Genomic DNA, 17,642 nt, shown 5'->3' with positions numbered 1-17,642 from the left:
AAGGGACGAGCAGGTTTATTAATTATTATATCGACCCATCAGTATTCAGTCACATGCGCTATCAGTCACTAAATTGTGTTCTTGGTTTGTAATTGAACAATTAACAATAAATGGGATTTAGTTTAAGGTTTTTGGTGTTGGGATATGAACTATGTTATTGGAGTGTGAGTTTGTTCTTGCTCTTTTGACCTCAAAAAACCCCGTACAATTAGTAAGAAACTTGATTTGTGTCAACTGACCTAAGTGGTGAATATGTTGCTACGTTCACAAATGGAGGTGTTGATGAATGCGTGTTGCCCTATTCTCAGATTAAGAGAGTAAGAGAGGAAGACAATGATGTTGAGGGGCGGTGAAGGGATGATCTCGTGTTGGAGTCATCGTTAGTCCCGATGGTTACCCATGAAGTATGACGATAATGAAGTTGGCTTGAGATTTAGGGTGACTGCATGAGATAAATAACTAGGGGTGGGGTGGGGGGGTCGATTAGGTGAATAGGAAGGGTGAGAATTGGGATATTTATTGGGACGGGAAATGGGTGAGGGGGCAGGTAGGTTTATTAATTATTATATTTTAAGAAAAATGAAACTAAATAAAAAATAAAGTAAAAAGGACAAATATGTCATTTTGTATGGCTCACGTACATCCATGCAAGTTTGGAAAAACACATGGATCAAGTTTGTCTGAAGAAATTAACTGAAATTGGGACCTTTGTCAATTCATTTATATACTTTTGTCTTGTTTGTTTATGTTTTTCTTTCTTTAATTACATACAACTACATATTATTCACTAGGTGTAAAACCCGTGTATTACAAGGGTTGATTAAAAAAAGATTAAATATAAAAGGATAAACAATAAGTATTTTTTTAAAATAAAATTTCAAAATAAGGAATGAAGAAAACGTATTAATCGCAATTTACTATCACATTTATTATATTTAATACTTTACATATATAAATACACGCATTATGTGACTTTTTAATTTTAAAATTTGAAAAAAAACCATAAATTTACATTTGGATATTATTTACTAGGTGTGAGACCTTAATACATTAAATGCATTATATATATAAACCCTTTCTGAATAAATACCCTAAATATATATTACCTTATATATTAAATGTGGAATTCTAATTTAATAAAATGAAAAATACAATAAAATGACAAATGGAAAATAAAAAATTCAAAAATGTTAGAAAATGTCACGTGTACAACTGAAGGAGAAGAGAACATGTGACAATTTTTTTTTGATTTATTAGAGAGGATTTTCAAAAATATCACAAAATGACAAGTATCAAAACTGATGAGAGATTGACATTTGTCAAAATGGATCTTTATTTATTATAGTAGATTATGGGATGATATTTCCATATATACAAAGTAAATTATCTCATACAAGGTAAAAGTACGTTTTTTTTTAGCAACTTTGTTTTTGTTATACAAAAGTTATCACTTATCAATGAAAAGAACCCATACTTTTGGAATACAGTAATCGTAACTCTTTCGTCATATTATTATTGGATATGGATACGATTATCGTATTTTTTTTTTTGTTATTATTGTTAAAATAAAGTTGTTATATAGATAAATAATTAACCCATGTTTAAATGTATATTATACCGTTGTATCCTCTATTTTTATCCAGCCCAAAAATATGTCCTTTTGCCATTCCGTAGTCCAAAACGACTTGTCATTTTCTGAGACCTGCCACTCCCATAAGTAAGTAGGAGACGGGTATGTCCCTTGGTTTTCGCTGAAGAAAAGCAAAAGAAAACTGCTTCAAGAAACGGTTTCTTCTACAAATCGCAGTTCTATCGAGCTTTATTGTCCTAGTTACTAGCTTGAATCGATATTGTTTGCGCTCTGAGGGAACGAAAAACAGTATTCAGATCATTTGAGGTACATAAATGTTGTACAGTGATCAACTTTAGGTTAATACCCTTCTACGTTGATCATTCTATTAGATCTATACTATGTCGTGTTTGACGGTGTATTTTTACTCGGATTTGCATCGATCTCTACGTTTATGTGCTCATTTCACTTTTATCACTTTCCATTGTACGATTTTTGGGGTTTTAGGGTTTTCGCTCTGGAAGTTAGGGTTTCTGACTGGAATCTGGCACTTTGGTCGAGCGTTCCTTTCATTTTAAGTTGCTATAGTCGTGATTTTCAGTTTCGAGGGTCACTTCCTTTTAGCATCATGTACTATACTCCTCTTTTTTTTCTTTGTTGTACGCTTTGACTTGTTTGTGTGTTTAACTGAACTTTTTCGTACGGGATTTACTTAATCTTCTGCCTGACTGGGCGGGCTATCGAGTATAAAAGCGTTACAAAATGTTCTATCGTCCTCTTTTGTTCTAGATTCTGTGAAAATCATACAACTGTTGGTGTGGATCACTCCTCATGTAATGCATGCCTTTTTTTTAATTGGTTATGCGCATGCTTTTTGATCTTGTGTGTTTTATTACTACAGTAAGAGTTTTTTTTTCCGATGATTCTCTTTTGGGGTTTGTTTACCGTACTGACACTGATGTTTGTTTTCTTAGTTGTCATCATGGTGAGGAAGAGGAGGACTGAACAACCCAGTGCAGGAGAGAGTTCTGAGCCTCAGGTAGCCAGTGCTGGACGAGGCACTGTTGCTCAACGACCTCCACCACAGCAGCAGCAGCCACAGCCACAACCACAAGGTGGCTATCAAGGAAGAGGGCGAGGTGGCCAAGGAGCACAGGGTGGACAGCCACAAGGAGGAAGGGGGTGGGGTCCAAGGGGAGGAGGGTCCACTGTTGGTGGACCACAACGCGGTGTCATGACTCCCCAACAGTATCCTACCGGACCAGTTCAGCAGAGTCCAAGAGGAACTGCACCATTTCAAGGTGGTGGAGGCGATGTTCATGGTGGTTCTGGACCTTCTAAGGCACCAACTCCCGAGCTGCACCAAGCAACACAGGTCCCCCAGCAAGCAGAATCTTGTGTGGGGCCATCCAGTAATCAGCCTGTGGATGAGGCAACAGCTCAGCTTAAACAGCTGTCTGTGCAGCAGCAAGAGGTGGCTGTACAGGCTGCACCTGCTTCCAGCAAGTCAATGAGGTTTCCTTTACGTCCTGGAAAAGGTAGCTCTGGAACAAGGTGCATTGTTAAGGCCAACCACTTTTTTGCTGAACTGCCTGACAAGGATTTACACCAATATGATGTTACTATCACACCTGAAGTGACCTCCCGTGGTGTGAATCGGGCTGTGATGGCACAGTTGGTGAAACTGTACAAAGACTCTCATCTTGGGAAGCGGCTACCTGCTTATGATGGAAGAAAGAGTCTTTATACTGCAGGCCCTCTTCCTTTTATCTCTAAAGATTTCAAAATCACCCTGCTTGATGAAGATGATGGATCAGGCGGTGCCAGAAGAGAGAGGGACTTCAAGGTTGCAATCAAGTTGGCTTCACGTGCCGACTTGCATCACTTAGACATGTTTTTACAAGGAAGGCAGGCTGATGCTCCACAAGAAGCTCTTCAGGTGCTAGATATTGTTCTTCGTGAGCTGCCTACTAATCGGTAAGTATTCAAACCATCTTTTATGGTGGACTTACTACATGCTAATATTTTGTTCATGTTGGATCTTATCCTTTTGTAGGTACACGCCAGTGGGTCGATCATTCTATCACCCTGCTCTTGGTCGAAGGCAACCATTGGGTGAAGGGCTTGAAAGTTGGCGTGGTTTCTACCAGAGTATACGCCCTACTCAGATGGGGCTGTCCCTCAATATCGGTAGGTTTGTTTTTTTTGCCATTATCTCATTAAATTTTTTCCACTCAAGTCAACTTTTCATTTGACATTTTTTTTGTTAATGTTACCCTGCAGACATGTCCTCGACTGCCTTCATTGAGCCACTGCCTGTGATTGACTTTGTCACTCAGCTCCTGAACAGGGATGTTTCAGCAAGACCATTATCTGACTCTGACCGGGTGAAGGTTAGATTCTTCACCCAGATGACATCAATGCACTTCCAAGTTCTAAGCTCTAACAAATGGGTGTATGCTAAACGATATTTCTCGTTTGTTAAATAGATAAAAAAAGCACTAAGAGGAGTCAAGGTGGAAGTAACGCACCGGGGAAATATGCGCAGGAAGTATCGCATATCTGGATTAACATCTCAAGCAACACGGGAGCTTAAGTAAGAACTAATATTTGTTTTTTTTTTTTTTTTGTTAATTGATTATATTGTATGCTGTGGCTGAATTCAGTTTTCTTTTTAAAACATCAGTTTTCCAGTGGATGAGAGAGGTACAATGAAATCTGTGGTGGAATACTTCCGTGAGACATATGGATTTGTGATCCAACACATTCAGTGGCCATGCCTGCAAGTTGGGAACACTCAGAGACCCAACTATTTGCCTATGGAGGTTGGTTAGATTATTAGTTTTTATGTTTTATTCATGTGTATGAGATGCAGACTAATGTTTTGAATGAATGGATTATTCATCAGGTGTGCAAGATTGTAGAGGGTCAGAGGTATTCAAAGAGGCTAAATGAGAGACAAATTACTGCCTTACTTAAAGTGACATGTCAGCGCCCTCATGAGAGAGAGGAGGATATCCTAAAGGTTCTGCTGTAAACATTTACTTTGTATGCATAAAAGCATATTTATCCATTTTACATGTCTCATGCTACAAATGCAGACGGTCGCTCACAATGCTTATGACAAGGATCCTTACGCCCAGGAATTTGGGATAAAAATTAGTCGGAATCTCGCCTCTGTTGAAGCTAGGATTTTGCCACCTCCTTGGGTACCTAAATCATCTGTTATTGGATACACATACACATATTCCTTCCATTGTGTAACTAACTGCTCTTTTTTGCTTTTGTAGCTCAAGTACCATGACACAGGCCGTGAAAAGGACTGTCTGCCTCAAGTAGGTCAATGGAATATGATGAACAAGGTAGCTCACCCTGATTTATGTCATTACATGTATACTTTACGTATCTCACATAAACATTCGCCTCAAAATATTTTGCAGAAAATGGTGAATGGAGGAAGAGTCGCAAGCTGGATCTGCATAAATTTTGCCCGCAATGTGCAAGATAATACTGCCCGTGGTTTCTGTCATGAGCTTGCTCAAATGTGTAATATTTCTGGCATGGTATGCTATGCAAAGCGAAGAAAACACTCATCCATAAATTGATCGTCAATTTTTTTTAAAAAAAAAAATGAACTTATTAATTTTATAAATACAGGCATTCAATCCTGAACCTGTGCTTCCGGCATTTAGTGGGCGTCCTGATCAGGTGGAGAGAGTGTTGAAAGCTCGTTTCCATGATGCCATGACTAAGCTTCAACCTCAGAAAAGGGAGCTTGATCTGCTCATTGTCATTCTGCCAGATAACAATGGATCCCTCTATGGTATCAAGTTTTCTCTTCCATTGTATCGTATCATAAATTGTGTTTAAATAGTTTGTTTTGGTTGTCGATAAAAAATTATGTTTATTGTTTAAACTTTAATGTAGGTGACCTGAAACGAATCTGTGAGACTGATCTTGGCGTTGTTTCTCAATGCTGTCTGACTAAACATGTTTTTAAGATGAGCAAACAGTACCTTGCAAACGTGGCTTTGAAGATTAACGTGAAGGTTGGAGGAAGGAACACGGTCCTTTTGGATGCAATTTCAAGGCGTATACCTAATGTCAGCGATGTTCCAACTATCATCTTTGGTGCTGATGTCACCCATCCACACCCTGGGGAAGATTCAAGCCCCTCTATTGCAGCTGTATGCTAAAAATAAATAAATATATGTATATATATTTTATGTGTTTGTATGTAAGAAAGTAAAAGTGAAAGAGTTGTTGACAATGAATAATGATGTTATAGGTTGTTGCCTCTCAAGACTGGCCTGAGATAACAAAGTATGCTGGGTTGGTTTGTGCACAAGCCCACCGTCAAGAACTGATCCAGGATCTGTACAAGGAGTGGCATGACCCACAAAGAGGCAAAATGTCTGGTGGCATGGTCAAGTATGAATGTTTGTTGATGGATTTGATAAAGGATTGGTTTTACTTGCAGACAGTTGATTGATTGATGTTTGTTATGAAAAAACAGGGAACTGCTGATATCTTTCCGCAGAGCAACTGGGCAGAAGCCAAAGCGGATTATTTTTTACAGGTATTTATTATATTTATCTGATCCTGTCTGTATGTTTTCGATTGAGTGTTGATGTTTGCGATTTGGATTTAGGGATGGAGTGAGCGAGGGTCAGTTCTATCAAGTTTTACTTTATGAGCTTGATGCAATTCGGAAGGTGAGGTGATGGAATATAATGGTTGGTTTAACTTTTGAAAAAATGGAAATAAAATAAATAAAGTTGGGTTGACAGGCATGTGCATCGTTGGAGCCAGATTATCAGCCTCCAGTGACGTTTGTGGTGGTTCAAAAACGTCATCACACGCGATTGTTTGCTAACAACCATCGTGACCGCAATGCTACTGACAGGAGTGGGAATATACTGCCAGGTGTCATTTTCATCTTTTTTATTTTGGATTTGGTAATTAATTTACTGATATGTCATCACATGCTCTGCAGGCACGGTTGTCGACTCCAAGATATGTCATCCGACCGAGTTTGATTTCTATCTGTGCAGCCATGCTGGGATTCAAGTATGTGTTTGTTTGTGTTTAAATTGAGATTTGAGTTCCATAAATAACATATCATTTGGGTGGTGGTGTGTCTGATAAACTTAAAACAGGGGACAAGCCGTCCGGCCCATTACCATGTGCTGTGGGATGAGAACAAGTTTGCAGCTGATGCTCTGCAATCACTCACAAACAACCTCTGTTACACGTATGTGTCATTTATGTTCTCTTGTTGAATTAAGTAAAGATTTGTTTTAATTATTTGAATTATGTTTTGTTTGGACAGGTATGCAAGGTGCACTCGTTCTGTGTCCATTGGTAAGTTAAGTTGATTGATGTTTTTTTTCTCTAATCTATAAAATGCAATAATATTTGATGCAACAAAACAAAACACAGTGCCACCCGCATACTATGCTCATCTGGCTGCCTTCCGTGCACGCTTCTATATGGAGCCAGACACATCTGACAGTGGCTCCATGACAAGCAGCCGTGGTGCAGGGACAAGGAGCACCCGTGTGCCAGGGGCAAATGCTTCTGCGGTCAGACCCCTACCTGCTCTCAAGGAGAATGTCAAGCGGGTTATGTTCTACTGCTAGAATACCCTACCCTACCCTACCCTTTCATTTCATGTATGTTTTTGTGTGTACTACTACACTTTTGTGCTGGATAAATTACAACTATGCTCCAGCTTTTGATACACACTATGTCTGTAGGTGTTTGTTTAAAACTTGAAAATACTTGCTTGGTTTGCTATATTATATTTATTTTTGGCTATTACCTTTCTGTTTCGATTTTCAAATGGATAGCTCATAGCTTCATCATATACTACTTACTGTTATAGCATGATGCCCTTTTGTTCCTGTTATGTTATTCGATTTTACTTGATAAATATCAAGTTTGGTAAAATCATATACATTGTGCTTTGATTTGATTGTAGCGGAGAAGATATTCTATCTTATTTGTTGCACGATTCTTGCGACTAAATCAATAATTGATGATCAATAGTCGGTTAAGAGTAATTAACCCACAAAATAAGGTTATATAATGAATAGAGCATGTCTTTGCGGGAAGGTATACCTCACTCTCGTCAAAAGGTGTCCATGTTGTGCTCTAATATATGCCCAACTCATAATAATACTATTAACATATATGCTTAATATCAATTTAAAATCTAATATATAACATAAATATTTCAAGTAAAAAATGAGAAGTTGACTAATCTAGCCTATATAAATATCTGGTTTGGTTAAAACAGCTTTTATTATTATTATTATTATTTTGGTAAAATAACCATATCGTCCAAAACAAAACATTTCGGACTAAATTAGGGAATAACATTTCGGACTAAATTAGGGAATACATGACGTATATAAAGGGAGGTGCGAGATCTCCCGGTTTTGGTTGGAAAATACGTTCCGAAGTGCCCGAAGAGTCTGAGAAATTTATCCTTTCGGTTTGAAGCTCAACCCTCGCAGGGCTCGGTTTTCAATAAAGCTCCCGATTTTCAGCGAAGAAAGCTATCTATTATAACGAAGTGCTGCACAAATTACTATTTTAACCCCTGATTAATTCACGGCGAGTTCAATATATAGGAACAATTGTATGTTATGTGTTATATGTGCTATATGCTTTTCCGTTGTTAGTATTTCCGCTATTTATGATAGCAAAGCTATACCTTTGGCCATGTGATCAGTGAAAGGACTTAGATTCACAGTGGTATTGGTATGTAGCCTCTGGCCATGTAGAGCATGTCTCGTAAGAGAATGACTTCTATTCTATGACATTGGCAGAATGTTAGACAGGGCTGAAAGCCTGAAATCTACCAAAATATTTAACCAGATTTTGTATGTCTTCTATGTCATTTGGGCCGAAACTTTATTGATGTATATCAAGTATTGAAATTGTTATGTCTCATTGGTTGAATATCTTTGAATCAAATCATTGATTGATATGGAAAGCTTGTCATATGATTCATATATGCCTTTGTTGTTCCTTGTTCCTCTTTGCTTCTGCCATATTGAAGTATATATATGTCATAACGTTATATTGTATCTATTATTGAACTCACTAAACGTCACCGCTTATCCCTCTCAGTGTTTAACAATTGCAGGTAATGAGAATCCAGTATAGTCATATACTGTTAGAAGATTTTGAATAGTTTAAAACTATTACTTTTGTATTTAGTACTCATGTATGTATAAATTATAGTATCCTAGGAAGTTATGTAATATATAACACTTTTTAATAGTCGGTTTGTATCCAGTCTTGTGTAACCACATTATCAATGTAAAATATTATTTACAAATATGCATTTAGCATGTTTTGGAGTAACAATATTGTAAAGTATGAAAGTTTGAGTCTTTCAGAAATACGAAAGTTTAGAAAGAGGTTCTTTAAAATTCGTAATCGGTTCACAGCCACCAAACGTTTTGAAGTTATGTATTTGTTTTATATTAATTTTAGTTAATAGTTGGTCATTTGTAGTATGATTATTTATGTGCATTTTATGTGTTTATATGTTTAATTATGGTTTAGTGGCATTCTCTAACTTCATGTAATTATTAACGAAAACAATTCATATTTGACAATTTGAATATTTGAATTTTTTATTTTTCCTTCGAGTTTGAGTTTGACCGATAGACCAATTTCTGCGAAACATCTTTATTCGTAATCGGTTCAAAGCCACCAAACGATTAACCGACCACCATGCCACAACACTAGAAATAACTAATCATCAAATAACATTTTTTATAAACGACTATTACTCGGATAATGTAATTGAGACACATGTATACCGTACCACACTCAGACCAAGCTGGGTATTGAGACCCATCAGTCATATCACACAAATCATGTAAAACGGTATTGAAAGTTGTCGGTACAAATGTCCAACGAACATGATCCATCCTTCACTCTAGAAGCAAGGAAATCCCGAACATGATGTTTTGTTTGACAACTACTTTGCAGAATATATAAAAACAATTGATCCCCTTTACATCGACAAGAATATCTAACCACTTACATAAACACGTCTGTAAGGGAGATAGTCTTGCATGGTGGTTGTTTCTTGATTTTAGCAAGAATATACACAACAATGACATGTGTGCAAGACATTGTAAGAGAAATATAAAAAATGAGGTCATGTTGGAAAAAAGAATTTAGTTATAATTCCAGGCTTGTTATGACGTTTCAAAGCAAATTATTCTATACATTTTGGATTTGTTCTTCATATTCTATGTTCTTCGTGTTTCGGAATTATCTAAGGCATATGTTAGTGTTAATGTAACTACTTTTCTAATATTTTGGGTCTATACTAATATTAAAATAACCGGCTAACTAAGGCACCTCCTATCATCTAATACAACATTTTGGAACTATTTTTCGGGTTTCCAGACAATATTTATGCGTTTCGGACTAACGTTTTTGCAGTTATAATTAAAATTTTAAAAAGTACAAGTAAAAGTGTGAAGAACTTACCTGCAAAACCTCAAACTCACCAGAATCAGATGTAATTTCTTCTTTGTCTACTAAGTCCGAAACATGAAGATATTCTGGCATGCATTCCAGGATGCCTTATGTACTACCCATTAAGTTCGAAACCTGATACAAAATAAGCTAGGCTAGATAACTCCACTCTGGAATGGTCCATTCCAGAATATGTGATTATTTTTCAAAAAAAAAAATGGTGGTAATTTTATTCAAATTCCTTAAACATTTGGTTAGATTACTCAATTTCTCAAAAGATATTATATTTATAATATAAACCTTCAATTAAATTAACTACATATATCTATAAACTTAGAGTTTAAAGACTGAGTGAGAGTTCTGATGCCCATTTCCAAAATTTGTGTTATATTGTTCATTTACACCAAAATGGTATGGTATGGTATAGCAAGTGATGTCGGATTTGAGCGTTTTATTTGTGTAAAAATGAGATTTGGTGTTGTCTTTTTATAAATCCGTTGTGAATGGATGGGTTTGTACGGGGATACCAGATTAACGAGCGGAGTCATGGCTGTGAGTTTCCTTGGTAAGCATAGAAGAGCCATCTACCGAGCAATAAACAGGCGGTGGCAAGGCGTATATATTGAAACTCATTTTTATGAAATGTAATAAGTTGTTTGTATATAAACTGATTTGTTGGGATGAAATTGTTGAATAACTGTTGACATGCTTATGTAATTGTTGTCATCTTATTACGAGGATTGATATATATATATATATATATATATATATATATATATATATATATATATACTAGGAGTAACCTCGCGCGTTGCGCAAGAATACATTTAAGTGGTTAAAATAATTATGGGAAAAAAATAGAAATATGTTGAAATTTATGTTTTTAGTCATGTTTTGGGCATTAACCGAATTATCAAATAACATAAAAATTCATCAACTTATATTTTGATACTATCTAATATAGTCCATACCTTATAAACTTTACTTTATTTTTATAATATCCAATATATATTATAAGTTTTTGTATAACATTAATATAATCTACTTTTCTTATGTCCGATAATATTTTTTTGGATAAAATAAGAAACAAGTTATTTTGAATGAGCTATTAATAAACAATATTGAACTAATAAACTTTGTATTACATTATTTATATTACACCAAAACATCCAAGGTTTCATATATGAACTTTCAAATATTAAACATTGAAATTAAGAATGAAGTCATACAAAATATATCATTATACATAAATGTCATCAAAAGTTTTAAAATAAGTCGATTAGTAAATATGATATTTAATTTTAATTACATATTTTGCAAGGCGTACGTTTGACTTTATGTTGGTGCGCCGAGAATCCTATTCCTTAATTTGTAGCTAAAAAATTAAGGTGAATAGGAATATAAAATAGATATTACAAAACATTAATATAAATAATTAAAAAGGTTATGTGGATCTCCTATCATCGGTTAAAGATCATACACCTCTATAGTGATATCGATTCCTATGTGAAATTGAAGTAGTCATTCTATGTAGTTTTCTAATTACATAAACAAATATGAGTAACTAAACATAAAAATATTATCTTTATGTAGGAAAAATATTTTAGTTAACTAACAAATTAAATAATATAAGTTTAAGAGTTAGGAGTTTCAAAACATTAATATTTTTATTAATCAATCAATTAAGTAACACATGTTGAAATTTTTACAATCACTATTAAAAGCATTTGAAATATTAGATTTTCAATGAATTTAAGTGTTTTGACCTCTCTCTCTCTCTCTCTCTCTATATATATATATATATATATATATATATATATATATATATATATATATATATATATATAGAGAGAGAGAGAGAGAGAGAGATGGAAAATATAATATATGTATGAGTTTTAATTAATTATCTTTTTGAAACGGTACAATTACAAAACAAAAAAACATATTTAAAATATTTAATTAAATATTTTCGACATCACCCTATATAACATATGATCAATATATTAACGATTAAACAACAATATACAACGACTGTATTATAATAATCCAAAAACGAAGAAAATATAAAAACGAATTAATATAACAAACTTACAAATTAAAACCTCTAATATAATAGCATATCTCCAAAAGTGGTCATAAGACCTCAACCCAACACAAAAACCTTTAAGTTTGTTTTCTTTCTGAATTTTGTATATGATTTGTATGCATGTCTTCCCAAAATATTGATTTTTTTATAGTAAACTTTTCACTAAATGCTAATTAAACATAATATAAGTTATAAAACTTTTGAGTGTTAAATCATAATTAAGAACACTCTTGAGTTGCATTAGTTAAAAAAAAGGTTTCAAATGAATGTAGTTAGAGGAAGTTAAAAAAGGAGGTTTCAAATGCATGAGATTCAAGAAAAAATGTTAGCTTTATAAGTATGTATGATATATATATATATATATATATATATATATATATATATATATATATATATATATATATTGATGATAAAAATAAAATAAAAGTAGTCTTAATAGCGCCTAACAATATTCTACAAGAAGAAAAGACCAAGAAGACGGACGGACGGAGTTATGTCAAGTAAACAGCAGGTAAGATGATGATGATATACAACACAACACATCACACATGTTGAAAAACTGGAGTACATGAGAGCATAAAGATATTTACGGATGAAAGAAAAACTATTTATTTACAATCAAGTTTGAGTGGGTATAGAATGAAGTATTATCATGGTCATCATCATGAGCATAGAGATGTTGATGTCTTTGTTGATCCCATCTGATGACTTCAGTAATATATGAGATTCCTCCTTGAACAGATCCACGTTCCCTACCAACACTCTGCCATACAAAAAGCTTCCTGCCAGTTATACCCGCATACACCTCCTTAAACTTGATACCCACATAATAATAAGCCTGGTTTGCCAGTGACACGGTTGAAGTTTTCACCAGCGCCGCCCCAAAATCACTAAACCACTCGCAAACACTCAACGGGGTCCGCCCGATTTTCTCCTCAAAGATGTCGTATTTATTCAAAATAAGCACAAACGGAATGTCCGCAAAACAAGCTTGTTTTGCGAGCCTCTCGAACAAGTCTCGGTTTGCTAGCATCTTGTTTTCCGTGATGATGACATCATCATTGTCTTTGTCTTTGTGGGCCCACACCTGGTCGTAGTCGCTTAACGCCACACAAAATATAACCAACCGCGCGTCTTCAAACATGTCTAGCCATTTGCAACCATCATGCAGTTTCATGCCAAGTAGCTGAAACCTATCACCAAACACAGATAAAAAACACAAACTTCATATTTCATCTAATAATAATAATAATTCCAGAAAAGAAGCTTAGCTTACCTGATTAAAGGAGATTGACCATTTTCATCATCAGATGTAGACATGGGGCTGTGATCACGAAACGAGAAGTCCAGACACGAAAGACCGTTGGTTGGGGTTACCCCTTGAGCATATAAAATGTCCTTCTCTGATGGTTCATAATCATTGCTTGATAACTCAATTGTCTGCATTTATTAATTGAGAGTTGAGAGTTGAGACCCACCTGACTAATACGAGAAAATAGATAGAAACAACATCTACCTGATCAAGAAAATATTTGGCGACATCTGGAAGAAAATTCAGCTCATCTCTTCGCTTGTAAGTTTCCTGAATAGCAGGATCCTTCCATATCTCATCAACTAATGGAGCATACTCTCGTGTTGCAGCCGGAAAGTAATTCTCAAAATCACCCATTGCCATTATATCCAGTAGCCAATCAGAGAAATGTTTGAATTTTGGTTTAAATGAATAAACACTTTCAGAACCATCTTCCTCTTCAAAACGCTCTCGCCCTTCAAGCAACACACTAAGGTATCTATATGTGTTACTTTGTATCATAAGCTTAAGATGCTGCAACTCCTCACTACTCAACTTGTCTCCATATAAAAACCTCACCTGCAAGTCACCAACATTAATACAATGGATTAGCTCGATTAATATTTAATAAATAATACCTGCTTGAAGATGGTACTTGTCCCTGATCCTTCCAACCCAAACAGCATAAGCTTGTCAACTCTTGTTGAATGCTCCAAATTCTGAGTAATAATAGACCTACTTAACTCATGCTTCAACTTCAAACCATGACAAGGTTCATGGGGTACAGGCAAACAGAACAATGAAGAAATGAACCGAGTAGACGCCTACCTACCAATAAAACACCCCTCAGATAATTATCATTATCATAAAAGAATAAAATATACAGCAGGATGATATATATTTATTGATTCAAGACTACGTGAGAACCTTTCCCCATATGTTTCCTTTGATATTGTTTTGACCCTCTTCCTCATACGACCCATCATCATAAAGCCAGAAATGTGTTCCCTGTGGGCATTGTACCTTGGCTAGCTGAAATGCATATCAAAACTGATTATATGTAATGTATTATGTATTCACCTACAGACTACAAAGTGTTACCATTTAGTATTTACCTTTAGTACCCTGAGTTCAACTTTTGTTATTTCACGGCCATTGATATAAACTTGTGTGTTTCCATTGCTTGCATCCATCTGAAGCTTACCACCAACATTCAATTTTGAACTTACAATCCTATCAGGCTTTTCCCCCTCCTAAAAAAATTCCTTACAAAATTTCAATCACAAAACAAACAAACAAACAACAAACTTTAACCAATTTGCTTACCTGCCCCCAAAGTCCAGAATCCTTATCATACCAATACTTGCCTGGTTTTAACTTCAATGGAGGAACACGGCAACCCAAAAGCTCACACAAATCCTCCTGCCGTAACTGTCTTCCATTCACAACAAGTTGCTCGGGACGAAGCTGATTAGCAAAGCATTCTTTTTCAGCCAACATTATCTGTCTCGCCTCCAGAGGACTACAAATTTTAGACAACATTCTTGAGCACTTCCCTAGCCTCTGTCTTCTTGATTCATCGATAGGTTGCCCGATACAACCTACACATTTTCGTCCTTCAGGCATTGATCCCATTGCCTTGAGCAAACAGTTACTACAATACCTCGCATCGCAAACAATGCAACCTTCTTTTTCTTTCAATCTATTCCCGTTTCCACACCTGCTACATATATTCTTCTTTTGATTCTTCTTTCCACCAGTTTCCACGACAGGAGAAGCCGTAACACTTGTAGATGAATCATTATTATCTTCTTCTTCTTCTTCTTCTTGGGTGGTATCGAAACTCAGTACATTGGAAATTTCATCTTCTCCGGTTTCGGAAGCCTGTGTAACGAGAGACACAGCCAAATTAGTAGTAGCACTAGTGTATTTGTGGTGAATTTTTGGGGGTTTAGTAAAATTTGAATTTTTAATGATGGGTATAGGGTTGGTGGTGGTGATGGTTCTGGAAAGGGAGTGGTGGTTAATGTTATTGTTGTGTGGGCGGGTGGGGGGTTGGTATTCGACGGAAATTGAATAATCGAGTTGATCTTCGTCAGGTAAGGGGGCTCCGGCCGGCAACATCTTACGAAGGAGATCTTCCCAATGTTGTTTAGAAGTTTGTTCATTGATGGCGTAATCATCATCCGTCATTGTTGGCAAGAGATTAGTGAGTGGTGAGGTTGATTGATGAAAGGAAATCCAGTCGACAGATACAGCGAGATGGTGGGGGCGGATTTGGAGAGGTGGTCGGCACTCGGCAGCCAAGAATCAAAGTTCAAGAATGGATGTGTTGTTAGTTTGTTACGCATCCAAACAAACGTCAGATTCACATCTGTTACCGTTTTTCCTTCACATTTTGTTTATTTATTTGACAAAATTACATAAATGGTACTTATGGTTCTCAAAAAACCACATTCAAATCTTTTTAAGGAATTTTTTTAATATGGATCGTCCTTTATTGTTCAAAATAAATATATGATCGGTGTTTATGATAAACATTGTTAGTTAACAAGAGTTAAATGCTTGTGAAATAACCAAAATATCCTAATTTTTTTTGTTTTTATATGTAAATTTTTTATATTAAGAAAAGAGAAATAACATTATAACGATGACCTCTCTCTCTCTCATATATTTGATTCAAACAAGGGTTGTATAACTCTTCATATTCTCCAATGTGCTTGAAAGCTTCCACAACCACCACTATAAATGAAGCTTGAAAGTTTTGATTCAGGAACTCTTCGTTTCCACCATAAATAAAGCTTCAAAGCTTCGATTGTAGGTGTGTTCATTGAAACCGGGAAATGTAAAAACAAAGATTTAGAATCAATCCATAAAGCAAAAACAGGAAGGATAAAACAAAGCTTCAACGCATTCATCGGAAATCTTGAAACCTTTGATAGTGGTCGTACTCCCGAGATCTCCTCATTTCTAGGTATCCTAATTCTAAATCGTCTCTTGGTTTTACATCTACACAACGATCCTTTCAAGATTTTACATCTCCACATCGATCATTTCAAGATTTTACATTGTGGGCGTACTCTCGGAGATTCCCTCATTTATGGGTTTTACATCTGAATCATTTATGAGTTTTTCATAGAAAACATGTTTAGTAATCCTTTAAGATTTAATTCCAGGAAAAGGATGAGGGAAGAAGACAATTTGTCTTTTTAAGTTTAAAATCATCATCATACCCACTACCCGCTCTTCCCCTCAACTATTTCTTTCTTTGGTGACTCTACATATTATTCTCCTAATTTTGTCCTTTATGAGTGAATTTGAAATTTTTAGTGATGATAATGGAACAATTTTGTATTTTCAAGTCTTATGTAGGTCTTGGTAGTTTGTAATTTGTGTTCATTTGGTCTTTTTCTTGAACCATATTTTTGGTGATGATGATTAACCAATTTTGATTGTGTGATTTTCTTTGAACATACGACAATGTAGGAGATAAATGGATGATTAAGTTTTTGTGACAAATCAAGATAAGATTGATGATTTGTCGCCAACGATGATGATTAGATGGGTAAGCCCCGTTTTGTTATTGTGTTGGTTATAAAACATTTAAAAGAAAAGGAAAAATAGTTATTGAGTGTATTTTGGTCATTTCATAAATAGTTAATCTTTGTTAACTAACGGTGTTAGTCATAAAAACCAATTGTATTTGATTTCAAACTATAAAGGACCGCCATGCTAAAAAACCCTTAAAGGGATTTATAACGTGATTTTTTTGTCAACTATAAGGACCATTTATGTAAACTTGTCTATTTTATACTATATGTTTTTCTTTTAATTTATAGAGTTGGACCTTAATAGAGACTTTTGTTCTTATTATATCAAGGACAACCCTACATGGCTCGTTAAATATATGAAACTGTGCATCGTCATCTATTTTCTAGTATTAAAAAGTAAAAGGATAACAAATGATTATGTTCCAATGAGTCTGCTAAAAAAGGTCGTTGTTTTACGCAACATCTTAATTTTATTATACACACCATTCTAATTATAGGGTTTTTAGTTACACCATAATTTAGACTTTTGCTAATTTTGATCGGAAGCTGTTTGATGACTTTTTTTTTTTTTTTTTTTTCGTGTTCATCATTTACCCATAAAGGTCCATTTTTTTACACATTATCTTAATTTTA

At 35.1% G+C, this 17,642-nt stretch overlaps 2 protein-coding genes across 2 annotated transcripts; one reads left to right on the top strand and one right to left on the bottom strand.

The window, feature by feature from the left end:
• Positions 1 to 1,678: 1,678 nt before the first annotated feature.
• LOC145132072 (protein argonaute 1B-like) lies at positions 1,679 to 7,390 on the top strand. Its single transcript, XM_079066720.1, has 20 exons — positions 1,679 to 1,897; positions 2,545 to 3,547; positions 3,627 to 3,760; positions 3,854 to 3,963; positions 4,060 to 4,166; positions 4,257 to 4,395; positions 4,479 to 4,595; positions 4,672 to 4,779; positions 4,861 to 4,932; positions 5,011 to 5,133; positions 5,228 to 5,393; positions 5,498 to 5,757; positions 5,859 to 6,001; positions 6,087 to 6,149; positions 6,222 to 6,285; positions 6,361 to 6,496; positions 6,567 to 6,640; positions 6,730 to 6,824; positions 6,903 to 6,934; positions 7,013 to 7,390. Exons 2-20 carry the CDS (start codon positions 2,553 to 2,555, stop codon positions 7,210 to 7,212), a joined length of 3,138 nt encoding a protein of 1,045 aa, XP_078922846.1. The 5' UTR covers positions 1,679 to 1,897; positions 2,545 to 2,552; the 3' UTR covers positions 7,213 to 7,390.
• A 5,254-nt stretch (positions 7,391 to 12,644) lies between these two features.
• LOC145134909 (extra-large guanine nucleotide-binding protein 3-like) lies at positions 12,645 to 15,820 on the bottom strand. Its single transcript, XM_079069715.1, has 7 exons — positions 14,785 to 15,820; positions 14,574 to 14,711; positions 14,386 to 14,490; positions 14,097 to 14,282; positions 13,684 to 14,037; positions 13,444 to 13,607; positions 12,645 to 13,360 (listed from the first exon to the last, which is right to left on the bottom strand). The coding sequence occupies exons 1-7, from the start codon at positions 15,649 to 15,651 to the stop codon at positions 12,772 to 12,774; spliced, it is 2,403 nt and encodes an 800-aa protein (XP_078925841.1). The 5' UTR covers positions 15,652 to 15,820; the 3' UTR covers positions 12,645 to 12,771.
• Between the last annotated feature and the right edge of the window lie 1,822 nt (positions 15,821 to 17,642).

This window comes from Lactuca virosa, chromosome 8, assembly GCF_052849685.1.
Source record: "Lactuca virosa cultivar CGN04683 chromosome 8, Lactuca_virosa_CGN04683_v6, whole genome shotgun sequence".
NCBI lineage: Eukaryota > Viridiplantae > Streptophyta > Magnoliopsida > Asterales > Asteraceae > Lactuca > Lactuca virosa.
This window is presented reverse-complemented; position numbering and strand designations above follow the sequence as displayed.

What these genes read in the sequence shown, in the direction of transcription:
- LOC145132072 (XM_079066720.1), top strand. Translation starts at nt 2,553, where the DNA reads ATGGTGAGGAAGAGGAGGACTGAACAACCCAGTGCAGGAGAGAGTTCT. An exon ending in GGGGCTGTCCCTCAATATCG is followed by an intron (nt 3,761 to 3,853) that starts GTAGGTTTGTTT and finishes GTTACCCTGCAG; the next exon opens with ACATGTCCTCGACTGCCTTC. An exon ending in CCAACTATTTGCCTATGGAG is followed by an intron (nt 4,396 to 4,478) that starts GTTGGTTAGATT and finishes ATTATTCATCAG; the next exon opens with GTGTGCAAGATTGTAGAGGG.
- LOC145134909 (XM_079069715.1), bottom strand. Translation starts at nt 15,651, where the DNA reads ATGACGGATGATGATTACGCCATCAATGAACAAACTTCTAAACAACAT. An exon ending in ATTCTGGACTTTGGGGGCAG is followed by an intron (nt 14,712 to 14,784) that starts GTAAGCAAATTG and finishes GAATTTTTTTAG; the next exon opens with GAGGGGGAAAAGCCTGATAG. An exon ending in AAGGAAACATATGGGGAAAG is followed by an intron (nt 14,283 to 14,385) that starts GTTCTCACGTAG and finishes ATTGGTAGGTAG; the next exon opens with GCGTCTACTCGGTTCATTTC.